The sequence below is a fragment of the Orycteropus afer genome, unplaced genomic scaffold, assembly GCF_000298275.1.
Source record: "Orycteropus afer afer isolate SDZICR_OR568_19922 unplaced genomic scaffold, OryAfe1.0 scaffold00017, whole genome shotgun sequence".
Lineage (NCBI taxonomy): Eukaryota > Metazoa > Chordata > Mammalia > Tubulidentata > Orycteropodidae > Orycteropus > Orycteropus afer.
The window spans coordinates 2900145-2924333 of NW_006921604.1; the positions used below are offsets into that span (position 1 = coordinate 2900145).

General features: G+C 41.2%; 2 protein-coding genes across 2 annotated transcripts in view; one reads left to right on the forward strand and one right to left on the reverse strand.

Moving 5' to 3' along the window:
* Window positions 1-8817, forward strand: part of ANAPC1 (anaphase promoting complex subunit 1) — a 190815-nt gene extending 181998 nt beyond the window's left edge. Inside the window, exons 46-47 of the mRNA XM_007959412.2 lie at window positions 3164-3298; window positions 8702-8817. Coding sequence (XP_007957603.1) covers window positions 3164-3298; window positions 8702-8817 — 251 coding nt within the window. The remainder of the gene's footprint in view (window positions 1-3163; window positions 3299-8701) is intronic.
* Window positions 8818-18121: 9304 nt separating this feature from the next.
* Window positions 18122-22604, reverse strand: LOC122152048 (speedy protein E5-like). The gene is made up of 7 exons (XM_042783459.1): window positions 22559-22604; window positions 22365-22481; window positions 21978-22178; window positions 19420-19478; window positions 18964-19049; window positions 18289-18463; window positions 18122-18181 (listed from the first exon to the last, which is right to left on the reverse strand). Exons 1-7 carry the CDS (start codon window positions 22602-22604, stop codon window positions 18122-18124), a joined length of 744 nt encoding a protein of 247 aa, XP_042639393.1.
* Window positions 22605-24189: the final 1585 nt, after the last annotated feature.

Here is a 24189-nt window from a genome sequence, read left to right on the forward strand (position 1 = left end):
ATTATCTTCTGTGTCTGTGTTAATTGGTTTCCCTTTTCTTTGTTGAAGAGGGTCTGTGCAATCCTTCTGCCTAGTCCGCCATCTTGCCGGAACTCCCTGAATATCTTCTTTAGTGAAATGTCTATTCATGTCTTCTGCCCATTTTTTAATTGGGTTGTTTGTCTTTTTATTGTTGAGGTGCTGGAATTTTTTATAAATTTTAGAGATAAGTCCCTTGTCAGGTATGTTGTTGCTAAATACTTTTTCCCAATCTGTAGGTTCTCTTTTTACTTTTGGAGAAGTCTTTTGATGCATATAAAAATTTAATTTTTAGACAGTCCCATTCATCTGGTTTATCTTCTGCTGTTTGTGCATTTTGAGTTATGTTTGATAGTCTATTTATGCCATATATTAAGCCAAACAAACTCACTGCCATTGAGTCAATTCTGACTCATAGCAACCCCCTTTGGGTTTCTGAGGTGGTAAGTCTTTACAGAAGTAAATTGCCTAGTCTTCCTGCCACGGAGTGGCTGGTGGTTCGTTTGAACTGCCAGCCTTTTGGTTAGAAGTCAAATGCCTTAGGCACTGTGCCACCAGAGCTCCTTATGCCATATATTAGGGCCCCTAAATTTGTCCCTAGTTTTTTCTTGAGGAACTTTCTACTTTTAGATTTCACATTTAAGTCTTTGATCCATCTGGAGCTAGTTTTTGTCTATGGTTAGGTATGGATCGTCTTTCATTTTTCTGTAAAAGGATAACCAGTTTTGCTAGTACCATTTGTTAAAGAGACTATCCCTTGCCCATTTAATGGATTTCAGCCCTTTGTCAAAAATTAGCTGACCATAGTCGATGAATCTATTTTTAGGTTCTCAATTCTATTCCACTGGTCTATGTGTCTGTTGTACCAATAGCAGGCTGTTTTGACTACTGTGGCTGTGTAATAGGTTTTGAGCTTAGGGAGTGTGAGACCTACATTGTTCTTCTTCAATAGTGCTTTGCTTATCCGAGATCTCTTTCTTTTCCATATAAAACTAGCGATTGTTTTTTCCATATCCTTAAAGAATATTGATGGGATCTGGATTGGGATTGCATTAAATATATAGATTGCTTTGGATAGTTTTGACATTTTCACAGTGTTCAATCTTCCTATCCACAAGCATGCTGTGTTCTTCCATTTATATAGCTCTCTTACGGTTTCGTGAAGTAGTGTTTTAGTTTTCTTTCTACGGGTCTTTCTTTCTCATAAGCTTATTTCTTTTCTGTAAGCTTCTAGTAAGCATGTCATTAAATATATCTTTATGTCTCTGGATTGAGCTGAATCTCATGCCCATTCCTGTATCAGTCCTGGTGACAGAATGTTTTTTATTGAGTAGTTTAGGTCTTCCTTTCCCTGAACTAATCACTGTGTCAGGGGAATGGGATAGCCTTGATTGCCCTAGACCAGTAGTTCTCAAAATGTGGCCCCTGGAGCATGAGCAAGAGCAGCAGCACCACATAGGAACTTTTTAGAAATACACATTTTTCCCCCCACCCCAGACATACTGAATCAAAGACCTTGAGGATGGAGCCCACCAGTCTGTGCTTTTTATATATCCACCTGGTGATTGTGATGCATGTTAAAGTTTAAGGACCACTAGTCAAGACTAACAAGGGTTCTATCCTGTAGTTGAGATCACTCCCCTTAAATGTTACATAGTATAGGGACTATTGATGGGATGAGTTTTTGAGGAGACAACCACAGTGACCACTAAATCTTTGTAGCACTCATCACAATATGTAATTTTGTCTTTGTTCGTGTCATTATTTATTTAATATCTATCTCTCACAATATTCTAAGCTTCATAATGATCGGCAGACTGTCTGGTTTACCACAGAAACCTCTCAGTGCCTTCCTGGTATATATATGGTAACTGGTTAGCAAGGTCTTTATTATTTATTTATTTATGTTTTTATTTTTATTTTTATTTTTACATTGTTTCCTCCCTTCCCTTCCCACTCCTGGTAATCAACAAAGAAAATTTCCTTCTATATATAAACCTTTCCTTGACTTTTTACAGTAATGAGCCCAGTAAGCTCTTGATGAAGAAAAGTAGTCATCATATTAAATACTTTGGGTTTATAAGGAATTCCAGTGAATTAGGTGGTGGTTATTTGTTGGGGTGGTATAAGATAGTGGTTGCCCAAACTAGCTGATCTTCAAAATCACCTGTGGGCTCCATCATATATGCCTTCTAAATCAGAATTATCTGTAGTATATATAGTGATGCATGGAAGGAAGTAGGTTGGAAGCTTGAACATGTAGTAGGTTTTGTGGTACAGCAGGGGTTTTAATAGGGAGGGTAAAGAATTTTTTTTTAAAGACCAAAACATTTTTTATACTACTATAAAAATATGAAGTTATAAAGAAGTAAGAAGAGTATAATGATGACAAGGATGTGATGGACTGCGACACCAGAAGAACTAGATGGTGCCCAGGTACCAATGCCAACCTCTTGGAAAGGGATCAAACCTAGAGATCCTGGAAGAGAGTGGAAGGAAAAATATGGAACAAAATCTAAAACCACAAAAATGACCAGAATTACTGGTCAGATAGAGTCTGGGGGAACCCTCAAGACCATGGCTCTGGGTTATCCTTCGGGCCTAGAATTGGACTCAGTCCCATGGATTGACTCTCAGCCCAAAATTAGAAATACCTATGTGCAGAACACCTATGCCAAGGCAATGCACACACCTACACTAGGGAGATACACTCCTTAGAGCAGTTGGCCATGGGACATCAGAGGGACAGCATTCACATAGGGGGAAAGCTGGACAGACAGCAGTGCATAGTTAAGTAGGGGACAGTCACAGGGACAGGAGGAGAGGACAGTTTGTTATGGTCGGGGATGATAATTGGGGCATGAGATCAAATGTACACAAACTGTTGAGTGTAAAACAAATTTTGCTCTGTAAATTTGCACCCAAAGCACAATAAATTAAAAAAAAAAAGAAAAAAAGAGTATAAGGATGAGAACAGTGTGATTGTATTCTCCCTATGGTTTCATTCAACTGATCCAATGACTTCTTTGTAAAGGAATCTTTGATCTTGGTAGAAAGTCTGTAGAAATGTCTAGGAGAACAAGATTTCTTGTGTCTCTTAGTTCTGTAATAAGGTGGTTCACTCCTGTTTGTGTTTCTCTCACAGCTGGGGGTGATACGTGTGTGCAGGCCTATCTCAGTGGACAGCCCTTTGAAGAATCTCAGCTGAGCATGCTGGCCTGTTTCCTTGTCTACCACTCAGTGCCAGCTCCACGGCATCTGCCATCTATTGGACTAGAAGGTAACTGCACATCTAAATCCTCTTCAGTACCTCTGTTACCGACTCAACTCATTTTTGTAGTTTCTTGGTAGGAGGCATTTCTAGTGAGTTATTTTCTTTAGTTAGGCTTTCATCTTCATTCATGTTTGGCTTTGTTGAGAACTTTTTCCAAGAAAAACTATTTGAAATTCACACATGCATAAACTTCCATTTATATTTAGAAAGGATGGATTTTTCTTCACAGAGTCACAAAGACCAGCCTATATATACTTAATAACCTAAATGTTCATATTCTTCTCTATTAATTGATTTTTATTAAAGTTATTTTTCTTTATTTTTTGGGTTATTTTTAATCATATAATATGAATTTCTAATATTATGAAGCTTATAATTACCAGGTACTTAATTTTGTATGTGTTTGATTTTTTTCATAATAGAGAGTTTTAAAAATTAATAGTGTTAGCACCTGTCTGTAGTTTTCAGAATGTAGGATCAGATACAGAATTTGCCATTAAGTTGAATAATAAAATGTAATTAGTTATAAAATCATCAATTACTTATTTTTATCACTTTCAAGTTGCTGCCCCTGAATTAAGGGTTAAAAAATAAAAGATTTTGAGAAGGGTGAAAATTGCTTTATTTATTCATTTAAGTTTATAAATTTTAATGACATATTAATTTCTTTTTTTAAAACCTCAGACAAAAATGCATTATCTAGAGACTTCTAGTTCTGGCTAGGGTAGAATTGTTTGTACTAGACTGACTCTTCTATAAAAACACAAAAGCTAGATAAATTACTTAAAAAAATCTCTGTTTAAAGGAATTAGTAGCAACCACGTTAACAAGACTTGATTGAAGGGTCATAATCCCTGAGAGAATGAAGCACAATAGGTGAATTCCATATTTGCCCTGACTTTTTCCCCAAAGGCATTAGTCAGTTCACAGCACAGGAAGTAGACTTCCTGCAAACAACAGCAGTGGTGTTGAGCTGAGAAGCCAGAGGTTAATGTTAATGATTTTCCCAAAGCTTGGAAATTAAGGAACAAAATCTCAGGAGGGAACAGTAGGAATAAGAACTCAAAAAACCTTGATGCTTTCTTTCCCTGAAACATTTACCAAATCTTAACCTGCATATGCATGGGGTGAGACTTTAAGAAATGTAATAAAAACCAGGAGGTTAAAAATGTGAGCCAAGGTTTCAGCAGCATTGTGCTGAAGAGTTAACAAGTGGAGTTAAAGCCTGCTGAGGTAAAGTGACAATATACTCTAGGCATTCCGGTGAGAAATAATAGCAAGACTGAGCCCTAGGAATAAAGGTGAAACTGAAACAGACCAATCCTAAAATTAGCCTAAAGCACAGTTGAGGATCTGCTTATATTCTACCTGCCTGATAGCAGAAAATTTAACCTTTTGAGGAGAAAGAAAACATTCAGAGCCTATACAGTTTTTAATACATAGTATTCAGCATTCAGTCAAAAATTACCAGATATAACAAGGAAGAGGACCAAATAATCAAAAACCAACAGGGAAAAAAGATAATAGAAACAGATCCATATATAATCCAGATATTAGAGTTATTGGATTGAGTACTGGGACTTTAAGTAACTATGGTTTCAAATAGAGAAAAAGAGAGAATTTTACCAGAAACCTGGAATCAAGAAAAAAGAGTTGAAGGGAAATTATAGAACTGAAAGATTTAACGATTGAAATGAAGAATTGATTATATAGTTTAATTAGCATATTAGCCACAGCCGAAAGCCAGATAAATTAACTGCTTATCTGCTGTATGACAGGTTGAGTAGAAAGTCAGCACATTGAAGCCCAGAGAGAAAACTGAGGGGGAAGCCCTGAAAAATGTAAGAGATATGTGGGACACAGTGAAAAGGTCAAATATGCATGTTGTTGGAATCCCAGAGTAATAAGAGAGAAAACAGGATAGAAACAATGTTTAAAGGGACAGAGACTAAGAATTTTGAAAAATGGATGATGGATATCAATCTATAGTGAACCATTGGTAAGATAAATACAAAGGCAGCTAGCTATACCTGGTCACAAAATAGTCAAACTATTAAAAATAAAAGAGGAAATATTTTAAAGCTTAGACTTCTTCCTCAGGTCAGAATGAAGTAACAGGGACCTGATTTACTCTTCTGCCTGAAACAACCAAAACAAAACAAAACAAAACAAAAAAAAACAGAACATATGAAACAGTGATTTTTGAGACATGGAAGATATAAAAGACATTTCAAATCAAACTGTTAGAGATGTAAAACTACAATGCCTGAGATGAAAAATACACTGGATGGGATTAATGGCATATTAGACGTAGAATAAAAGATTAGTGGATGTGAAGACATAATAGAAATTAAATTGAAATACAGTAAGAAAAAAAGAATAAGTAAGAAAGAGCATTAAAAATGACATGAATTGTGGGACTTTAAATGCCTGGTTACATGTAATTGGAATACTTGAAGAAGAGGAGAAAAATGGGATGACATAAAAATATTGGAGAAATAATGGCTGGGGATATTCCATATTTGATGAAAATGGTAAATCTACAGATCAAGAAACTCAACAAACCCAAAATACAAGAAACATGAAGAAACCTACACCAAGACATGTCATAAACAAATTGGTCTAAATTAGTTAGAAAATCTTAAAAGCAGCCAGAGAAGACTTATTTCATGCAGAGAAAACAAAATTAGGGTGACAGATTGTTTTTTGTAGGTGACAAGCAAATGAGAAAATACGGAGTAACATCTGTAAAGGAATGAAAGGGGAAAAAAAATGCCTAGTTAGGATTTCATACTCAATGAAATCTTTGAAAAACAAATGTGAAACAATCCTTTTTTAGATAGATACACAAAAACGGAAGGAATTCAGTAGCATACCCTCCTATTAGAAGTAGGAAAATAATAGTAGATGGAAACACAGCTCTACCCAAAGGTATAAAGAGCGTTGGAAATGGTAACTATATGAATAAACAACTTGAAGAGACAGTTGATTATAAAAAACAATTGCAGTGTACTGTGGGGTTTATAGGGAGCTCTGGTAGTGTAGTGCCTAAGGCACTTGACTGCTAACCAGAAGGCTGGTGGTTCAAACCCACCAGTCACTCCTTGGAAGGAAGGTTGGGCAATCTACTTCCGTAGTGATACCACCTTGGAAACCCAAGGAGGAGTCGCTATGATGGCACATAACAACAACAGCAATGTGAGGTTTGTAACATGTAAAAGTAAAATGTATGACAATAGCTCAAAGGCTTGGAGTAGAGAAATGGAAGTACTGTTTTAAGGCTGTTATAGAGGAAGTAGTGTAATCTTGAAAGTAAACTGTGATAAGTTAAAATATTATAAATCCTAAATCAATCACTAAATAAGAAAACAGAATTGTAGCTACCAACCTAATAAAGGAACTAAAATGGAATCCTAAAAAATACTCAGTCCAAGAGTCAGAAAAAGGAGACTAGAGAACAGATGGGACAGATAGAAACAGGTGGCAAGAATAGATTGAAACCTAACCATATCAATAACCAGGAACTCTGGTGGTGTAGTGGTTAAAGCATTTGGCTGCTAACCAAAAAGTTGGTAGTTCAAATCCCTGTGGAAGAAAGATGAGGCAGTGTGCTTCCTTAAAGATTTATAGAAACTCGATAGGGCAGTTCTATTTACTTTGTCTTATAGAGTTGCTATGAATTGGAATTGACTTGATGGCAGTGGGTTGGGGTTGGTTTGATTATATCAGTAATCACATTAAGTATAATGGTTTCTTAGATTTCACAGTGTATCAGCATGGGGAGTTGTTTTCATATCTCTTTATATGTATTTGTTCTCTGTGATTGAGTTTTAGTGAAGTCTGGGGAACACTATGGCGTAGCAATTGAATAGGTAATCTATCTTAATTTCTGTTGAGGTTTATTAAACACATTTAATTCACAGTGACAGAGTCTAATAAATGGAGTACTTAGGCGAGTACTTGCCCTCTTACTCTGCGGCAGTTGAACTCATTCTTGTGTTAGTCATGCCTTTACCATAAAGCCACTCTATCATATTGTGAGACTCCTCTGCTCCTCCTTATGAGATTCAATAACCCACCTATACCACTCTGCTGCTACTTGCCTATTAGAATGCTTTCTGGGCTTGGAGTCATGGGGGTTGTATACATGTCTATGTTGCATGAGAGGCGGAGTTACAGACACTGGGTGTGATGGAGATGGAGGTGAAAAGGAAAATGGTGCTTAATAGAATTTTTGGTAATGAACTCCGCTTTGGAGCCATGGTGGTTGGCTTTGGCTACACATCAGAATTACTTGGGCAGCTTTCACAATTCCTGGAGGCTGCATTACACTTAAGTTACAAAGTCACTTGTGGGCTCAGGTTCAGAACCATTGCTTTTTAGAGGAAGAAGCATCAGATTAACTTCTATTACTCATTTTAAGCCTGTGAGGTACCCTCCTCCCAACTCAGGTAAACTTGAGTGCATGGATTAAGAATTAAAGTATTAGAAATCACTTAAATGGGAATTGAAGGTAGATAGAGTACATTTATTATAGTGGGAGCTCTGGTAGCGTAGTGCCTAAGGCACTTGACTGCTAATCAGAAGGCTGGCGGTTCAAACCCACCAGCCACTTCTGGGAAGGAACATGGGGCAATCTACTTCCATAGTGGTACTGCCTCGGAAACCCAAGGAGGGGTCGCTATGAGTCAGGTACGACTCAATGGCACATAATAACAACAACAACAACATAATCACAGTGGGAGTTCTGGTGGTGGTGTGCCTAAGGCATTTGACTGCTAACCAGAAGGCTAGTGCTGCAAACCCACCAGCCACTCCTCCGAAGGAAGACTGGGCAATCTACTTCTGTAGTGATAACTGCCTCGGAAACCAAAGGGGAGGGTTCACTGAGTCAGAATTGACTGAATGGGAGTGAGTTTGGTTTTCAGTTTATAATTACAGTATTGATAATTTCAGATATAACTGTGGGACACTTTCTGAAGTACAAAATAGGTAAATTTAGTTTTTTTATATCAAACATTTTACAGTGCACTAGGGAAATTCATGAGGAGCTCTGGTTGCACATTGGTTAAAGCACTCAGCTGCTAACCAAAAAGTTGGTGGTTTGAACCCCCAGAGGCTTCATGAGAGAAAGAGGAGGTCATCTGCTTCCATGAATATTTATGGCCTTGCAAACTCAATGGGGCAGTTCTAGTCTGTCCTATAAAGTCACTATGAGTCAGAATTGACTAGATGGCAATGGCATCATTGTCAGGGAAATTGATGATTTAAATACTGTCATTGAGGAATTATTTACAAAAGAAGAATGCCTGTTTTAAATGTGATTATGTTTCTGAAGATTCCTTAAAGGGGATGTATGGCTGATTTTATTCTGAGGTGTCACCTTTTCCCCTATTTCTGTTTTTTTAGGGAGCACAAGCTTTGCTGAACTACTCTTCAGATTTAAACAGCTGAAAATGCCAGTGCGAGCTTTGCTAAGACTGGCTCCTTTGCTTCTTGGAAATCCACAGCCAATGGTTATGTGATCATGTCTGGTGGTAAACGTGCCCTCAGACGTGACTTCTACCAAACATCAAAGCTAAGAAAAATTATTTATAAGTTTTATAATATAACTAGAAGGAAATGAGATACATAAACCTCAATGTATTTTAAAATCTAAGTGTGTTTAAATGCCCCAGGGAAGATGTTGCTGTCAGCATTGACATATAAAACATATGCTATGTAAAAATGAGTTAAAATTTGCTTTTGTAAATAAAATTTTTTGGTTTGTTTTCAAAACTCTTGATGATTTCTTTAGTTTGGGGCTTTAGAGAATAATAAGAGTAGTTGGGACTAGAGTGAATATTAGTTTTTAAAGACTCTGCGCTGTGGTGATTCAGGTGAAATGAATTTATGCTCAAAAATGCAAAGTTTATTAAGAAGCTAGATCATAAAGTTTACTTTCTGCAGCAACAAATGAGGTTTTGTAATTTCCTAAAATGTCACAGTTCTGTCTAAAACATATTTGTTTCTTATGTTATGATCGCCTTAAACAGGAGATTTTTACCCAAATGAAGAATTGTCCAAAATGAAGTCTGCTCTAAATAGAGAAATTATGAAATTTACACTAAGGAAGGGTCTTTAGAAATTGTATATAAAAATAAAGTAAAAGTCCATTTCCCGCAATCCTGATCCAGATTCCATCAGAATTCATTAAGGGCATGGAAAAGCCAGTCACTAATTTTATGTGGAAAGGAAACAGCCCTTGGATAAGCAAAGCACTACTGAAGAAGAACAACAAAGTAGGAGGTCTCACTCTCTGATCTCCAAACCTACTATACAGTCGCAGTAGTTATATAGTGTGGTATGGGTACTATGATAGACATATAGACCTATGGAACAGAGTTGAGAACCCAGAAATAGATCCATGCACCTATGGAAAGCTGATCTTTGACAAAGGGCTGAAATCCATTAAATGGGGAAAAGATAATCTCTAACAAATGGTGCTGGCAAAACTGTATATCCATTTCCAGAGAAATGAAACAAGATCTATACTTCATGCCATATGCGAAAACAAACTTCAGACAGATCAAAGATTTAAATGTAAAACCTAAAAGTATAAATTTCATTAAAGAAAAAATAGGGGCAAACTTAGGGGCCCTAATATATGGCATAGGTGGACTATCAGACATACCTAATAATACACATACAATAGAAGATAAGGTAGATGACTAGGGCCTTCTAAACATTAAATTCTTATGCACATCAAAAGACTTCTCTGAAAGTGAACGTACAGATTGGGAAAAAAATATTCAGCAATGACATATCTGACAGGGACTTATCTATGAAATTATAGAAAACTTCAACACTTTAACATCAAAAAGACAAATCAAGTTAAAAATGGCAGAGGACATGAACAGACTTTTCACCAAAGAGTTAAGAAAATCAAAGATACATGGAAACAGTTAGTACAAGGGAATAGTAGACCATGAGAACCTACAGCCTACATGATCCTGAGGCCAGAAGAGCTAGATGGTTACCAGCCATCACTGGCAACCACTTGGAAAGGGATCAAAATAGGAGATCCTGGGTAGAGTGAGAATAAAATGTGGAACAAACTCAAAGTCATGAAGACCAGGCTCACTGGTCTCATGGAGACTGGTCAAACCCCTGAGACTATGGCATCTGTTACTTTCAGGTCTGGAATTAAACTCACTCTCGCGGCTTCTAATCAAACAGTAGATTAGCCTACAGGGTGAACAACAAGTGGGTGTACTTTTTGGAACAATCAACCATGGGCGATCAGAAAGGTAGCATCCACACAGGGAGGTAGCTCAGAATGCAGGAATGTATAGCAAAGAAGGACACAGGGAAAAGGTAACCATAGGGAGGAAGTGGGAAGACAGCTATTCTGTTGTGGGGATTGCAATCAATGTCATGAAACAAAATGTGTATGAACTATTGAATGGAAAACAAATTTTATTCTGTAAACTTCGACCCAAATCACAATGGAATACAACAGCAGCAACAAAAAGACAGTCCGTTTCCACCCAAGATTAGAGAATGTCTCTCTGAACCAGGGATTCCTGGACTAAATGATGATGAAAGATATTCATATCCTGCTGTCTCCAGGTTCAGGTTCCAAGCACAGGAGGAAGAAACCTCCAGATTCTGCCATGTGTCCTGTGTGCTTCCTGAATGGCCAGTGGGACTATAATCCAGTAGAAGCTGCGTTGTAGTTTAAATCCATTGATTTAAAATTTCTTGCATGCCCTGAAATGTGGTATTTAACTTGAAAAGTGAAAATTAAAGTAAATGTCTTTTTAGATTTTGGGAAAACCCATGTAGCATTTGCCTCTGCGTAGGGGACTTGTGTTTGGAAGGGGTGCGTCTAGAGGCATGTGGTTTTCTGTAGAAGATAATACCATCTGCGTACCTGCCCCAAAGACTTGATCATAGATATAATGGGTAGATAAGATGTGGCTAACTGGTGAAATTTGCTTCCCTTCACACTTAGTGTTTGAAAATAAAAGAAAAAAATAAAATGGTAAGTTATGGAAATTCCATTTGGATAAAGAATATAATTCAATATCCAGGCAACTGTTGCTATCAGTACTCTCAGTTGTTTAGGATATGTATGTTTTCTGCAATTAACTGTCTTGGGACAGTTAGTTATTTACACACATATTAACTCTCATATATGAGAAAGAGTAGTCATTAGAATGTTGTCAATATATAAATGCAGAAAGTGAGGTTTATAAGAGCGATGACAGAGCCAGAGCTCCCAGACTGTCTGGGAACACTGAGTCTTGTCTGTATATTTTGGGCAGGGAGCAAAAAGGACACTCAGTGCAGTCTGCTCTTGAGCAGGAATGCTAGAATCATCAAAGGAATCAATATGTTTATATCCTTGTTTCTTTTGTTTCTCCTCTCTTCATTTTTGTGCCTTTCACTTGTCAAGAATATTTTAAATATACTTTATTTACTTTTCCTGAAATTAAGACAGTTACATAGATTGTCAGCCAAAGTGTTGGGGGCTAAATGTGTATAGCCATGGAATGGAAGGGAGAATCATTAGCAAGTCCATTGTAGTTACCATTGCTAGCAGTAGTCTCCCTGTTCCTTGAGACGTAGATGAGACTGTCTCAAACCTTCACTCTGTGTCCAGTGCTAGTTTCTGCAAATTCTCAGAGCAGGAGAGGGGTGCTGTCTTCAGTACCACTTCACTCCTAACCCCTACATCTGCTGAATCATTTCATTTGGGGATCAACTCACTGCTTTTTGTGTGTGGGCTGATGCCACCTCAGAACGTCCACCACCTCCTTTCCTGTCTCCTCTGCCTGGAACTATATTTCCCATATGGTGCCTGGTAAGTGTCTCTGAGTGTAAGATGCCTGTGCAAGACTTGGAGAGTGGAAGAGGAGAAGATCCCATTCTTCTCCAGTGCTAATTATAGACAGACATCAGGGAGCATGGCACACTCATAGTTATAGGAAGCTAATCCCAGCAGCAACAGGTGCCCGCCCCTGAGATTCTGGAGGTTTTAGGGACTTCTCTGTTCTCTGCTGCAAAAACTCCTTCACTGGTAGGGAAAGCCTCTGGTTGCCTGTACCAACACCCTTTCTGCTTAGAACTGAAACCTCTGGATTTCTGCACAAACCTGGTGATGGCTTGTGGCATGCACAGGAATAATCCAGATGTAAGCTCAGTGCGTCTCAGTGTTCCACAGACACCACTCACAGCCACTCAGAATTTCTAGCCTCTGGTTCCCTCTTCTAAACTTCCATTGCTCTTCATTTTTCTTTTCTATTCTCAAACCTTTAGTTGCTCTCTAAAAATCCAGTTTCTTTGCAGTCCCATCACCCCTGCACCACTAACTCACCTGGATGGCCCCAGACTTATAGCCACAGTGACAGGTCTCATTATGTGCCCAGTACTCCATTAAGTAAGTGTCCTGAGACTGAAAAAATTAAAATCGGCCTCATGGTTCATTAGACTGGAATATCAGACAACAGGCAAAGCCAGCTACCGAGTTAACAGGAAACGTTTCAATGGTACACCCTTCTTTGAGAGACTTCTGCTTTCTTAGTAGGAAAGCTTGTTCTCTAAATTCATAGGCTTTTAGAAACTTTGCTGTTTGAAACCATATCAGTAAGAATGAAGCATCCCACCCTTACTTACCTAGAGATCCAATTCACTCTGATAGAGAAACAGCCTCCATTTCCAGCCCACATACAGAGCTTCACATAAAGGCTGCCAGAAAGGACATTCTATGTCTGTTTTAACTTTGTTGTTTCCAAGGAACAGGACCTAGTTACTGGGCAGGTTACTGATGTTCCGAGGGTATGGTGGGGACATTCACTTCCATGGTTGGGGTAATGAGAGCAGCAGAGAGGACTTAGCTGACATGTAGATGATTCCAGTTTGACTCGAGCCCATAACTGTGGTGGAGGAGAAGGGTACTGCATGGCCTCTGGGCAGCTGGTGGTTTGGTGCTCTTCTCTGTGATTGGTGGGAGCCAGTGTTGGGAGTAACATGAACAGAGCTGTGTTTTATGGAGAGTTTTCCAGTGGAAGGAGCTCTAGTGGTACAGTGCCTATGGCATCTGACTGCTAATCAGAAGGTTGGGGGTTCAAACCCACCAGCTGCTCTGTGGAAAGATGGAGCAATCTACTTCCATAAAGATTTACTACCTCAAAAACCCAGTGGGGTTTGTTGTGAGTCAGAATTGACTTGATGGCGGTGGGTTTGGTTTTTTCTTTTCTGGTTTTATTATCCAGGGGAAAGGGTGAAAAACATGGGGACAGGGGAGCACAATCTGAAGAGCATGGCGCAGAGAGCAATGAGGAATGTGGGTGTGGGGTGGGGCCTGGGGTTGGCAGTAAGAACATAAAAGGGGGCAAAAGAGTCACAGTTTCTGTGGCTTGTGGTTGTGAACTGTTTTCAGTGTTTGTAAGGTCAAGAAGATTTTAAACATTACATGTATAAAGGCCATCTAGCCCAGTGTGTGAAGGCAATGCAGTTGCTAGGCATGGTTGTCAAATCCTACCCAGAAGGCATGATCTTTTCTAAACCAAAGCTATGAGTGCAGAGTCATAGTATCATGAAATCTGGAACTTGGACTTTGTAGACATTTGCTCCAATCCCCACCAGAGAACCTTGATTACAAGTGGCAAAAATTCAACTTTAGGGACCTAAGCAGAAAAGGGGCACTTGTAGGGGCTCATGTAACTGAAAGGGACCAGAAATGTGTGCTTCAGGCCCAGCTGGACCCAGGAGCTCATGTAATACTGTCACCACTGGGTCCCTCTCAGTCTGGCTCAATTCTGCTCTCCCGTAAGCTGGCCCCGCTCTCCAACATGTTCTTCTGCAGAATGGTTGTTAGAGCTTGGACTCGTGTTTCACTCACATGGCAAACCCATGGAGATAGAGCATAAGTTAGGGATTTGAGCCCTTGGGCCAGTATGAGGTATGAGCCCATCCCTGGACCAAATGCCAGGAGAGCAATGGCTGGATTGGTTCCTTTTATATTCATTGTCTTGTAAAGTGTCAGCTGCCCAAGAGTGGGAAATTAGCTTCTTGGCTCAGTGCTATATCCCCAGTGCTCAAAACTGGGTCTCACATGCTGCCAACAAATACTTGGTGCATGAATGAGCAAGTAAATGAATGAAGTGTCTGCATGGAGTGGGCAACACAGGTCATAATCACTGTGATCCTATGTTGCTTTGAGGTTCTAGAAAAATCAAGAAGAACATGCTAAACCCTTGTGGGATAGAGAAGGTTGAACAGCAACTGTTTTACCTCTTGGAAGGAATCAGCTTTTTACAGGACTAGCTATTCTCTGTACCAGTTGACCATGAGGTCCTTGGGAAACCTTACAGTTAATAGAAATTCTGTGGCAAAATCAAAATGAGAAGAAAGAGATGAAGAGGTAGACCGTTTTGGTCTGGCAATTTTAATTTGTCCTGTAAGAATTTCAGAAACAGTTTCCTGCCTAAAATAGCTGTGCCTATGAGAGCAGTGGTTCAGTGGTAGAATTTTCACCTTCCATGTGGGAAACCGGGAGGGACCTCTGGTAGCATAATGCCTAAGGTATTGGATTGCTAACTAGAAGGCTGGCGGTTCAAACCCACCAGCCACTCCTCGGAAAGAAGACTGGGGAATCTACTTCTGTAGAGAAACTGCCTCAGAAACCCAAAGAGGGGTGGCTGTGAGTTGGAACTGACTCAACGGCAGTGAGTTTGGTGGGTTTTTTTTTTTTTTATTTTTTGGATATGGGAGACCTAAGTTTGATTCCTGTTTAGTGCACCACTACCATTGTCATTGGAGGCTTGTGTGTTGCTATGATGCTGAGCAGGTTTCAGTGGTGCTTCTAGACTGAAAGACTAGGAGGGAAGGCCTGATGATCTACTTCTGAAAAACAGCCAATGAAACCCTGTGGATAGCAGTGATCTAGTCCTCAGCCAGTCATGGGGTGGTACAATTTTGAGCTTGCTTTTGTTGTGCATGCGGTCACCATGAGTTGGGAACAGCTTGTCACTGTTGTTGTTGTTATGTGCCATCGAGTTGGACCCAACTCATAGTGACCCCTCCTGTGTTTCCGAGGCAATATCACTATGGAAGTAGATTGCCCGACCTTCCGAGAAGTGGCTGGTGGGTTTGAATCACCAGCCTTCTGGTTAGCAGTCAAGTGCCTTAGGCACTATATTAGCTAAGAAAAATGACAATGTACAGTTGAAATCCTAAACATATGTGATAAATCAGTATGCAGTGAATGGGCCAGGTTCCTAGCACCACTTTTACCAGTCTGTGCACCTGTCCCCCTGCTCCATGGGCTTTGATGCTAAGAGCCCTGAACCTTCTCCTCTAACCCCTTCTCCCACTCTGTGCCCTTCTTAGTCTTTTTCAGGGATTTTGAGCCCAAGTTTTGCTTCCTTGATATCAAAATCACAATTTCTACTCTCATTTTGAATGCATTTGCTTAACATACCTCCCCTCTCTTGTTTTTATCACTTCTGAATCACTTAAGAATAATTTTATAAACCCCATAGAGCTAGCTTTTGCTTCGTGAGTCACTCTGAAAATCATTTTCTTTTAGTAGTGCTTTCAGATTTAATAATAAAAACAGTATGGCTGATCTCAGTTGTACCTCCATTTTTATATTTACTGTATCTCATATTTGCTGTTTGTTATTAATTTATTTGGTCTCTTTTCTTTGCTCTTTTAAAATTGGTTGTATTCATTACTTTTGGCATATAGGATGGCTCTTGTTTTTGTTCTCTTTAATACATTTAACAGATACCTTCCCATAATGCTTTGAGTTCCTCTTTTCCTTACCTTGGGGTTCACGGCTTTGACAATACCCTGGGATCTTCCTCACCTCTCATCCATGCTTTTCCCGTTTTTATATTTCTCTGTTGTCAGAGCCTACAATTGTATATGACTATCCCTTCTTATTCTCATCTTTGGATGTCCACATAAATATGCTCAGTGCCTCCCATTAGTCCTGTGTTGAAGTTTCCTCACCATCTTTTCATTAAGTAAAGCAGTGGTATGGTGTTCAGGGAGGTCATGACCACAAATTCCCCTGAGATACTGTTTATAAAATGGGCTTATCTCCATTCTTATCATTTGTTTCTCCCTATCCTATCTTCTTCAGGTCATCTTCCACTTGTTTCTTTGGTCTCTTTCTTTAACTTTATCCTCCTGGGTTGCCTAGGCCCCTTTCTGGACTTTCCTTCCTTCTCCTTCTTCCTGTCTTCATTCTTTGTTGAGGCTCCAGCTTTGAAAGTCTCTGGGTATCCTTCTCAGTTATGGATAGACCCTTCCCCAGAATATCTGGGGTTAGGGGCCTTGGAAGTACTGAAATTTCACCTAGTGCATGTTAGAAAGGAGCTCAGAGAATATCAGCTCACCCTTACTGTTCTTATAAGTGATGACTCCCAAGAAGTGGAAATGACAGGTGAAGTCCTATATACCCATTGCCTTTTGAGTCTATTCTGACTCCTATAGACCCTATAGTACAGAGTAGAACTGCCCCATAGGGTTTCCAAAGGTGTAATCTTTGTGGAAAGAAACTACCACATCTTTCTTCCTTGGAGTTGCTGGTGTGTTCAAACCACTGAATTTCTGTTAGCAGTGTGGCACTTAAACCACTGTGCCACCAGGGCTCATTATGCCATAAATATATATGGTGGGCCTGGATCCTCAAATAAAAAAGCTTGTGGATAACTTATATTTAAACTTTATACTAAACCAAAAAAAAAAAAAACAACCCATACTCACTGCTGTTGAGTTAAATTGACTCATAGCGACCCCACCTTGGGTTTCTGAGGTGGTACCTCTATGGAAGTAAACTGCTCAGTCTTTTTTCTGAGGAGTGGCTGATCAGTTTGAATGAGCAACCTTTATACTAGACTTGATTTAACCCAGACCACAGCATACTGTCTTTCCTCTGTTCTGTTTTTCTTTTTCCTACATATGTAATAGGCTCCATCACTCTGTGCAGGCTAGCAGGGGTTGTTTAGTTTACAGTATTATTGTACAACAGCTGTCTGCTCAAGGCAAAGGGCTCCTTACACATCCCACTCATGGTATCACCATACTTTAAGAAAATCCAAATAAGAAACTAAGTTGAAACCACAGAAAGCACATTCTAAAGAGTGTGATGCCAAAGAAGTAATGGTTTCCTCTGAATGCATTAATAATGGGCTTTCTCCTGGTCTGCATCTGTGGTGGTTCTTTTTTATTTCTAGCAATCATGTTTCATCAGACCAGAGACCCTCCCAGCTCCTTCTGCCCATGGGGAACCAAGGCCCCGAGACATCCTTCAAGGACCCAGCTCAGTGCACCTTGTCTCCTGTGGGAACAAAACACACAAAACATACGATAAAATGGTGGAATGTATCTTTCTCTTTTGTCCCAAAAGCCACCATGGTAAAAGTCCCTTTTCTGGAAAGGGTGATCTCAGTGCTTTTCGTGCCCTGATGTTTATAGTTGTCAACTCAGATCAAAATGCGAAAGTTTTCTAAAAGTTTTCCTGGAAAACCACATTGATGTGCAGTTTGAAGCCTTGTGTTGCATAGGACATAATTCTATACTTAAATCCATTTTGGAAATGTTGAGTTAAACACAAGTAATTATTTCCTTATCACAGGACTTCGCAGTGCATTTACTGTGCTCATATGCATTGAAAAACTGCGACGGGGATAGTACAGAGTTTCTGCTTTACAACATGGAAGTTGGGGCTGGCCCCATCCTGCAGTGAGCCAAGACCAGCCCACACTCACCTGTACCTTCTGCTGTGCCTGCTCCATGGCCTGCCCAGGTTGGTTCCCATTCTGTGGAAATCTAATGGGTGTACTGGCGCGCCCGGCTCCAGACCCAGTGATGTGGATTCTGGGCCTGGATCTGAAAGGGAAACAACAAGGAGGGTGACCATGTGGAGGCAAGGACCCAGCCCCCCGATCTAAGGGATGTGCCCCCATCCCCTAGCTTGGCTGTTATTCTCTACCGACCTCTTCACACAGCTCTGGGGTGACCCAGGCTCGGTGCCCCATGGCATGGAAGAATTCCACCTTCAGCTTTAGGAAGTCTTTATATAGGTCTTCCCAGTGTTCCTTGCCCAGCAGAAACTGGAAGATGCTCCTCTTGGATGTGGGGTTGTCCTCCTCCATATCAGAAGCAATGTAGCTGCCATAGGAAAGGAAGCCAAGCTTGCACTGGCCCCAATCTAGACCCTTCCTGGGCTGAAGGGGAGGGAGAGGTCAGTTCAGAGGTCACATTGAGAAAGCACTTGTCTTGGGGTTGTGGGGAGAGCAGCCTGTTATGCAGGTCTCCTGGGCTTCAGGGATAACAGAATTGTCCTCAACACTGAGCCTGCAGGACCTGTACTGTGCCCTATCCAGGCCAAGGTTGTGGACTTTCTCATTCTCAGAGCTTTCCCCCTCAGATAACCCCATCTCTGAGAGCAAGTGGTATTTCATGGCTACCATTCTTTCTTCCAGGACCTTATTCATTCCCTAATGACCATGTGCCCTGAAAGTCTTGTCTGGTCCCAGAAGCCAGAGTTTCTGGGGCCGGTGGACAAGAGGAATGACCCCTTTTTGGGTCTGCAGCCATAGCTCAGCCTTCTGAAGAGAGTGATGGAGAACCGTGGGGTTCAGGGATTCAGACAGACTGAGCGCACTCACAGGGCCAAGAAGAAGTGGATCCTGTTGTAGAGATGTCCAGGCAGCCCCACGCGGCCAAAGTACTCCACCACCATGGAGAGCAGATACTGACAAGAGGCAGAGCTGTGAGTTAGTGGCTAGGGAATGAAACTGAGAAGAGGTTGAATAGAAGGCAGTTCTGAATGGCATTGGACTTTTCCCCCACCACAGGCCATGGTGGCAGACTGCTCAGGGTGGGACTTGCTGAGAGTTTTACAGCTCTTGCCAATGAGCAGATGAGCCGATGGGAAGGAGTGTTGTAAGGAGTGACACTGTGGGACAGGCTTGGGGCAATGTGCTCTTTCTTCATCTCAGGCAGTGAGAGCAGGACTTTTAGGGCTCCTCCTGCCCAGGCACAATGTGAGGTCTCTCTACTGCTCCCCACTGGTGGTCACTCTGCACACCCCTCAGTCCTTATCACTTTGGTGCTGTATGTACCTTGTCAGACACTTTGAGGAAAATGTCCGCTTCCAAGAAGCTCTGGATGACAGGGTCCTCTGGAAAAGAAGGAAGAAGTAATGAGGGCCCTGGGCATCCCTTTGGAGAGAAGTGAGCATGGGGTTCAGGGAGCCGTTTCAGAGGGAAGGAGGAAAATCTGAAGCTTCTTGAGTTCGTCTGTCTGGTGGAAATGGAAGCAAAGCTCCTTTCCTTTGGGAAGATTATTAGCCATAGTATCAATAGGTCTGCCTCCTTCCAATGACAAACATATATTGAGTTTTAACTGTGGGTCCAGACTTTTGCTATTATTTATTCCTCCACACAGTCACAATGGAAACTGGTAAGTTTATTCACTGCAGAGATGTGAGCCAGGTGTCAAAGTTTAACAGATTTGCCAAATATAAGGAGCTTGGATGCTTTGGGCCTCTGTGACACTAGTCTTGGCCCTTCATCATTTTGTGACTGCAAAGCTTTCCTGCCCTATCTGTGAACTGAGCACTGTGTGTGCAGGGGTTGGAGAATTCATAGCTCCCAGGGAACACTGTGCATCACTGCCTTCCTAGGTCTCCTCATTCCCTGCAGATAACGACCTAGCCTCCCCTCCTTCCCAGGAGGCCCCTCTGCTATTAGAGTTGTCCCCTGAAGGGACCATTTTCCACTGAAGAACTGAGAAATGTCAGGTCCTTCATTCCTTGCCCAGGACAAGGTCACTTGCACAGTAGGAAGGATGGAGGGGTCATGGATCATTTTCTGTCCCCACTCTACTTTGGTCAACCTGATCCCAGAAAAACCCAAAGGAACTTCCTGCAGTGATGGAAATGTTCAATCTTTGTGCTTTCTTCTATGGTAGCCATTAGCTGTGTGTGAGTATAACAAAAACAAAACCAAAAAACCCACTGCCATCGAATCAGTTCCGACTCATAGTGACCCCCATTGAGTTTCTGAGGTTGTACATCTTTACAGAAGCAGACTGCCTCATCTTTCTTCTGTGCAGCACCTGGTGGGTTTGAACCACTGACCTTTTGGTTAGCAGCCAAATGCCTTAACCACTACCACCAGAGCTCCTTTAAACCAAACTCATTGCCATCCAGTCATTTCCAACTCATAGCAACCCCTCCTTAGGTTTCCGAGGCAGTATCTCTATGGAAATAGATTACCCAGCCTTTCTTCCGAGGAGTGGCTGGTGGGTTTGAGCTGCCAGCTTTCAAGTTAGCAGTCATATACCTTAGGCACAATGCCACCAGAGCTCCTGAAATGTGGCTAGTGAAATGAGAGACTCAATTGTTAAATTTAATTGAATTTTTAGCTTTATTTAATAAATTTAAATAGCTACATGTGGCCAGTGAATACTAGATTGGACAGTGTAATCCCAGTGTAGTCCCCAAACTTGCCAAGCCTGTGTCCTTTGTTCTGCACTCTGTCTCCTGGTGCCCTCATACCCCAGCCTTGTACAAGCATGCTACTTCATTCTCACCATTTGGGTCTCAGCTCTGATGTCATCTTCTCAGAACTTCCTGAGAACCCCATCTCTTAAAGCACACCTGCCCTGTTTTAAGTTATACTTTTTAATTTTTCCTTCTATGAATTTATCACTGGTTGCCAGCAATGTGTTTCTGTACATGATTATTGTTTGTATTTTGTGTTCTCTCATATATGTATATATACTCACACGTGTGTGTGTGTGTGTGTGTGTGTGTGTGTTTATGTAGTGGTTAAGGCATTTGGCTTCTAACCGAAAAGGTCAGTGGTTTGAACCCACCAGTTGCTCCATGGAAGAAAGATGAGGCAATCTGCTTCCGTAAAGATTTACAGCCTTGGAAACCCAGTGCGGATCACTGTGAGTTGGAATTGACTCAATGGTAGAGAGTTTGAAATATACATACATGTATATATCTGTATATAGATATATATATCTCAGAAGGAAGACTGGGCAATCTACTTCCATAGAGATACCACCTCAGAAACCCAAGGTGGTGTCTGCTATGAGTCAGAATCAACTCGATGGCAGTGAGTTTGTTTTGTATTTTTATATATATATATATATTAGAAGACTGGGGGTTCAAGCCCACCAGCCACTTCTCAGAAGGAAGATGGGGCAATCTACTTCCGTAGTGATACCGCCTCAGAAACCCAAGGAGGGGTCGCTATGAGTTGGATCCGACTCGACGGCACATAACAACAACAACAACATATATATATTGGCATAAATAGAGCAAGGTCTTCTTTGTAGTTTCATTGCTAATCTCTAACATTTTAACTGGTGGGAATAAACGTATTAGTTTACATGGACAGGTGATACATCTTTTGGTTTGCTTTGAAATGTCTCGATAATGGAACGTTTAACTGTTAACTTCTTTGCCTTCCCTCCAGGTAATTGTCTTAGAGAAGAAAAGCCCTTCAGTACCATAGTAGAACCACTGTTGCCCTGTTATGTGCTGTGGACAACTTACAGCTCAGACCCCTAGGGAGAGATTTGAGTATGCTCCCAGAACCTCAGCCCTCCACACTATTCTCAAGTTAGAAGTGCCCTGGTCACTCCACCAGCTCAGGACACACACCTAAAAGTCGGTAGAATGCTTCTTGGTCTTCTGGGCGGTAACTGGGTCTTCGCCTCTTGTTCATCCTGAATTTTGTTCCCTCAACGTGGTTGAAAGTCCATATGTTCCTCTTCTGCCCTCTCTTCTTCCAGGACTTCAGATGTGAGATAGCTTCTGTGGAGGGCAAATTAGAAGCTGGAAGGCTGCTCTCACATGTAGCTGCTAGAACAAAAGACCACATATGAACACAGATGTGCCCTGCCTGGGAAACCCTTGGCCCTTCCCTTGCAGCTTTCCCTGAAGACTTTGACCCTGCACTGGGGAGGACAATATGGACAGTGGTTACTGAGCAGTAACTGACCTTTTGTACAGAGACAAGGATGTCAAGGGCCTGACAGTGACACATACCTGCCTTGGCGTCCAGCAATCTTTTCTTAGTCTGGCCCCTCTTCCTCCTGGTCTTCTGCTCAGGGACAGTGTCTGAAGATGCAGAACCAGAGGCCAGAGGGCTCTTGTTCTGAAGAGCTGTGGGAAGGGAGGACCCCGCATGAGCATTGATAGGCCCCACATGGGAAATGCTGGGCCTTAACCTCCTTGCTCACCTTGAGGATTGTATGTGGCCTCTGAGGAGAACAGAGGAATGCCCATCGTCCCCTTTACATTTATCTGCAAACTCAAACCCAAACCCACTGACACTGAGTCAATTCCCACTGACAAGAACACTGTAGTACAGAGTGGAACTGTCCCATAGAGTTAACAATTGCTGTAAATTTTTATGGAAATTGACCTCCATACTTTCCCTTGTGGAAGAAATTGTGGGTTCAAACCACTGACCTTTCGGTTAACAGCTGAGCACTTAACCACTGCAATGCCAGAGCTCCTTTACCTACAAAGGAGGCTAGAAATTGAAATGAATGACTTGTTTACCTTTCTTTGTCAGGCAACAGCTGCTCTCCTGATCTGAAGAAAGATCTTTCCTTGGATCTTTCTGCCTGGAGGACACCTCTATGGAGGTGAATGTGGAATTCTCCAGTCTTCTTTCTGGCAGAGGTACATAAGTGTCTGGCAGAGGTACAAAAGTGAACAAAAAGTAACCTCCCTTCTTTGTCCTGGACACTCCTCCCACTGTCCCCTGAAGAACCTAAGTCAGGAGAGCTGAGGAAATGTGAGATGGTGCCAGAGCCATGATGTTCGATCCCCTTCATTCACTCAGAGACCCTGGATAAAGGGGTGAATGACCACGCACCTGTCTTCCCCTCCATGCAGACCCTCCTCTTCTGACCACAGTTTTCTGGGTCCTCTTGGCTTGGTGCCGTCTCTGAGAAGGCTGGTGTGGAGCTCAAAATGATCCTTTATATTTCTCTGGGTACAAAAAATGGAAGGGACCCAAAACTGATTCCTACTGAGACATTTCCTTCTGCTTAAACTGCTTCTTGTGCAACATAATAATAATTAAAATTGCAATAATAACTGTTAGGCACTACCATCGAATCGATTTCTGATTCAAAGCAATCCCCATTGGGTTTCTGAGGCCATAAATCTTTGCAGAAGTAGATTGCCCATCTTCTATGGAAGATCTACTGCCTTGGAAACCCAGTGGGGGTTGCTGTGAGTTGGGAATTGACTTGATGGCAGTGAGTAACAGTTATTGATTCCTTCATACATTTCAGATATTGGTCTATGTACTAAAGATCACCACATGTAATCTTTACAGTGATCTGTGAGATAAGATTAATAGATGAGGAAATGGAGACAGTGGAATGACTTGTCTAGGGTTGTCCCTTGTCTGAGGGTAGAGCTCTTTGGATTTGGTATTAGAGCATGTGTCTGATGGGTACCCAAGGGCAGCAACAGTTGGACTACATATCACATTTCCATTAGGGGCAAGCTGGATAATATCAAATACTTATTTTGTTGTCAGTGCTGCCTAAATAGCCCTGTGAATCACTAAAATTCATGGAGAATCAAAACCAAGAATACCAAACCAGTTGCCAATGAATGTATTCAGATTCATGGCAACCTCATGTGTCTTGAGGAAATATGCTACGTTGGGTTTTTTATGGCTGTGTTGTATGTTGCCAGGACTTTCTTAAAGGTACCTCTAGGTAGACTTGAACTGCCAACCTTTTGCTTAATAGCCAAGTTCTTAGCTATTTGTGCCAGTCAGTGAATATGGGAAATCAAGCCTGGCATAAAACAAAAGCAGAGTGACCCATGTCTGTCTGAAAGGGCC

Coding starts and splice junctions, on each gene's coding strand:
- LOC122152048 (XM_042783459.1), bottom strand. CDS start 22,604: ATGGGCATTCCTCTGTTCTCCTCAGAGGCCACATACAATCCTCAAG. Junction 19,050..19,419: donor TCCTCAAAGTGTCTGACAAG/GTACATACAGCA, acceptor GCCTCTTGTCAG/TATCTGCTCTCCATGGTGGT. Junction 18,464..18,963: donor ATCCACTTCTTCTTGGCCCT/GTGAGTGCGCTC, acceptor TTCCTATGGCAG/CTACATTGCTTCTGATATGG.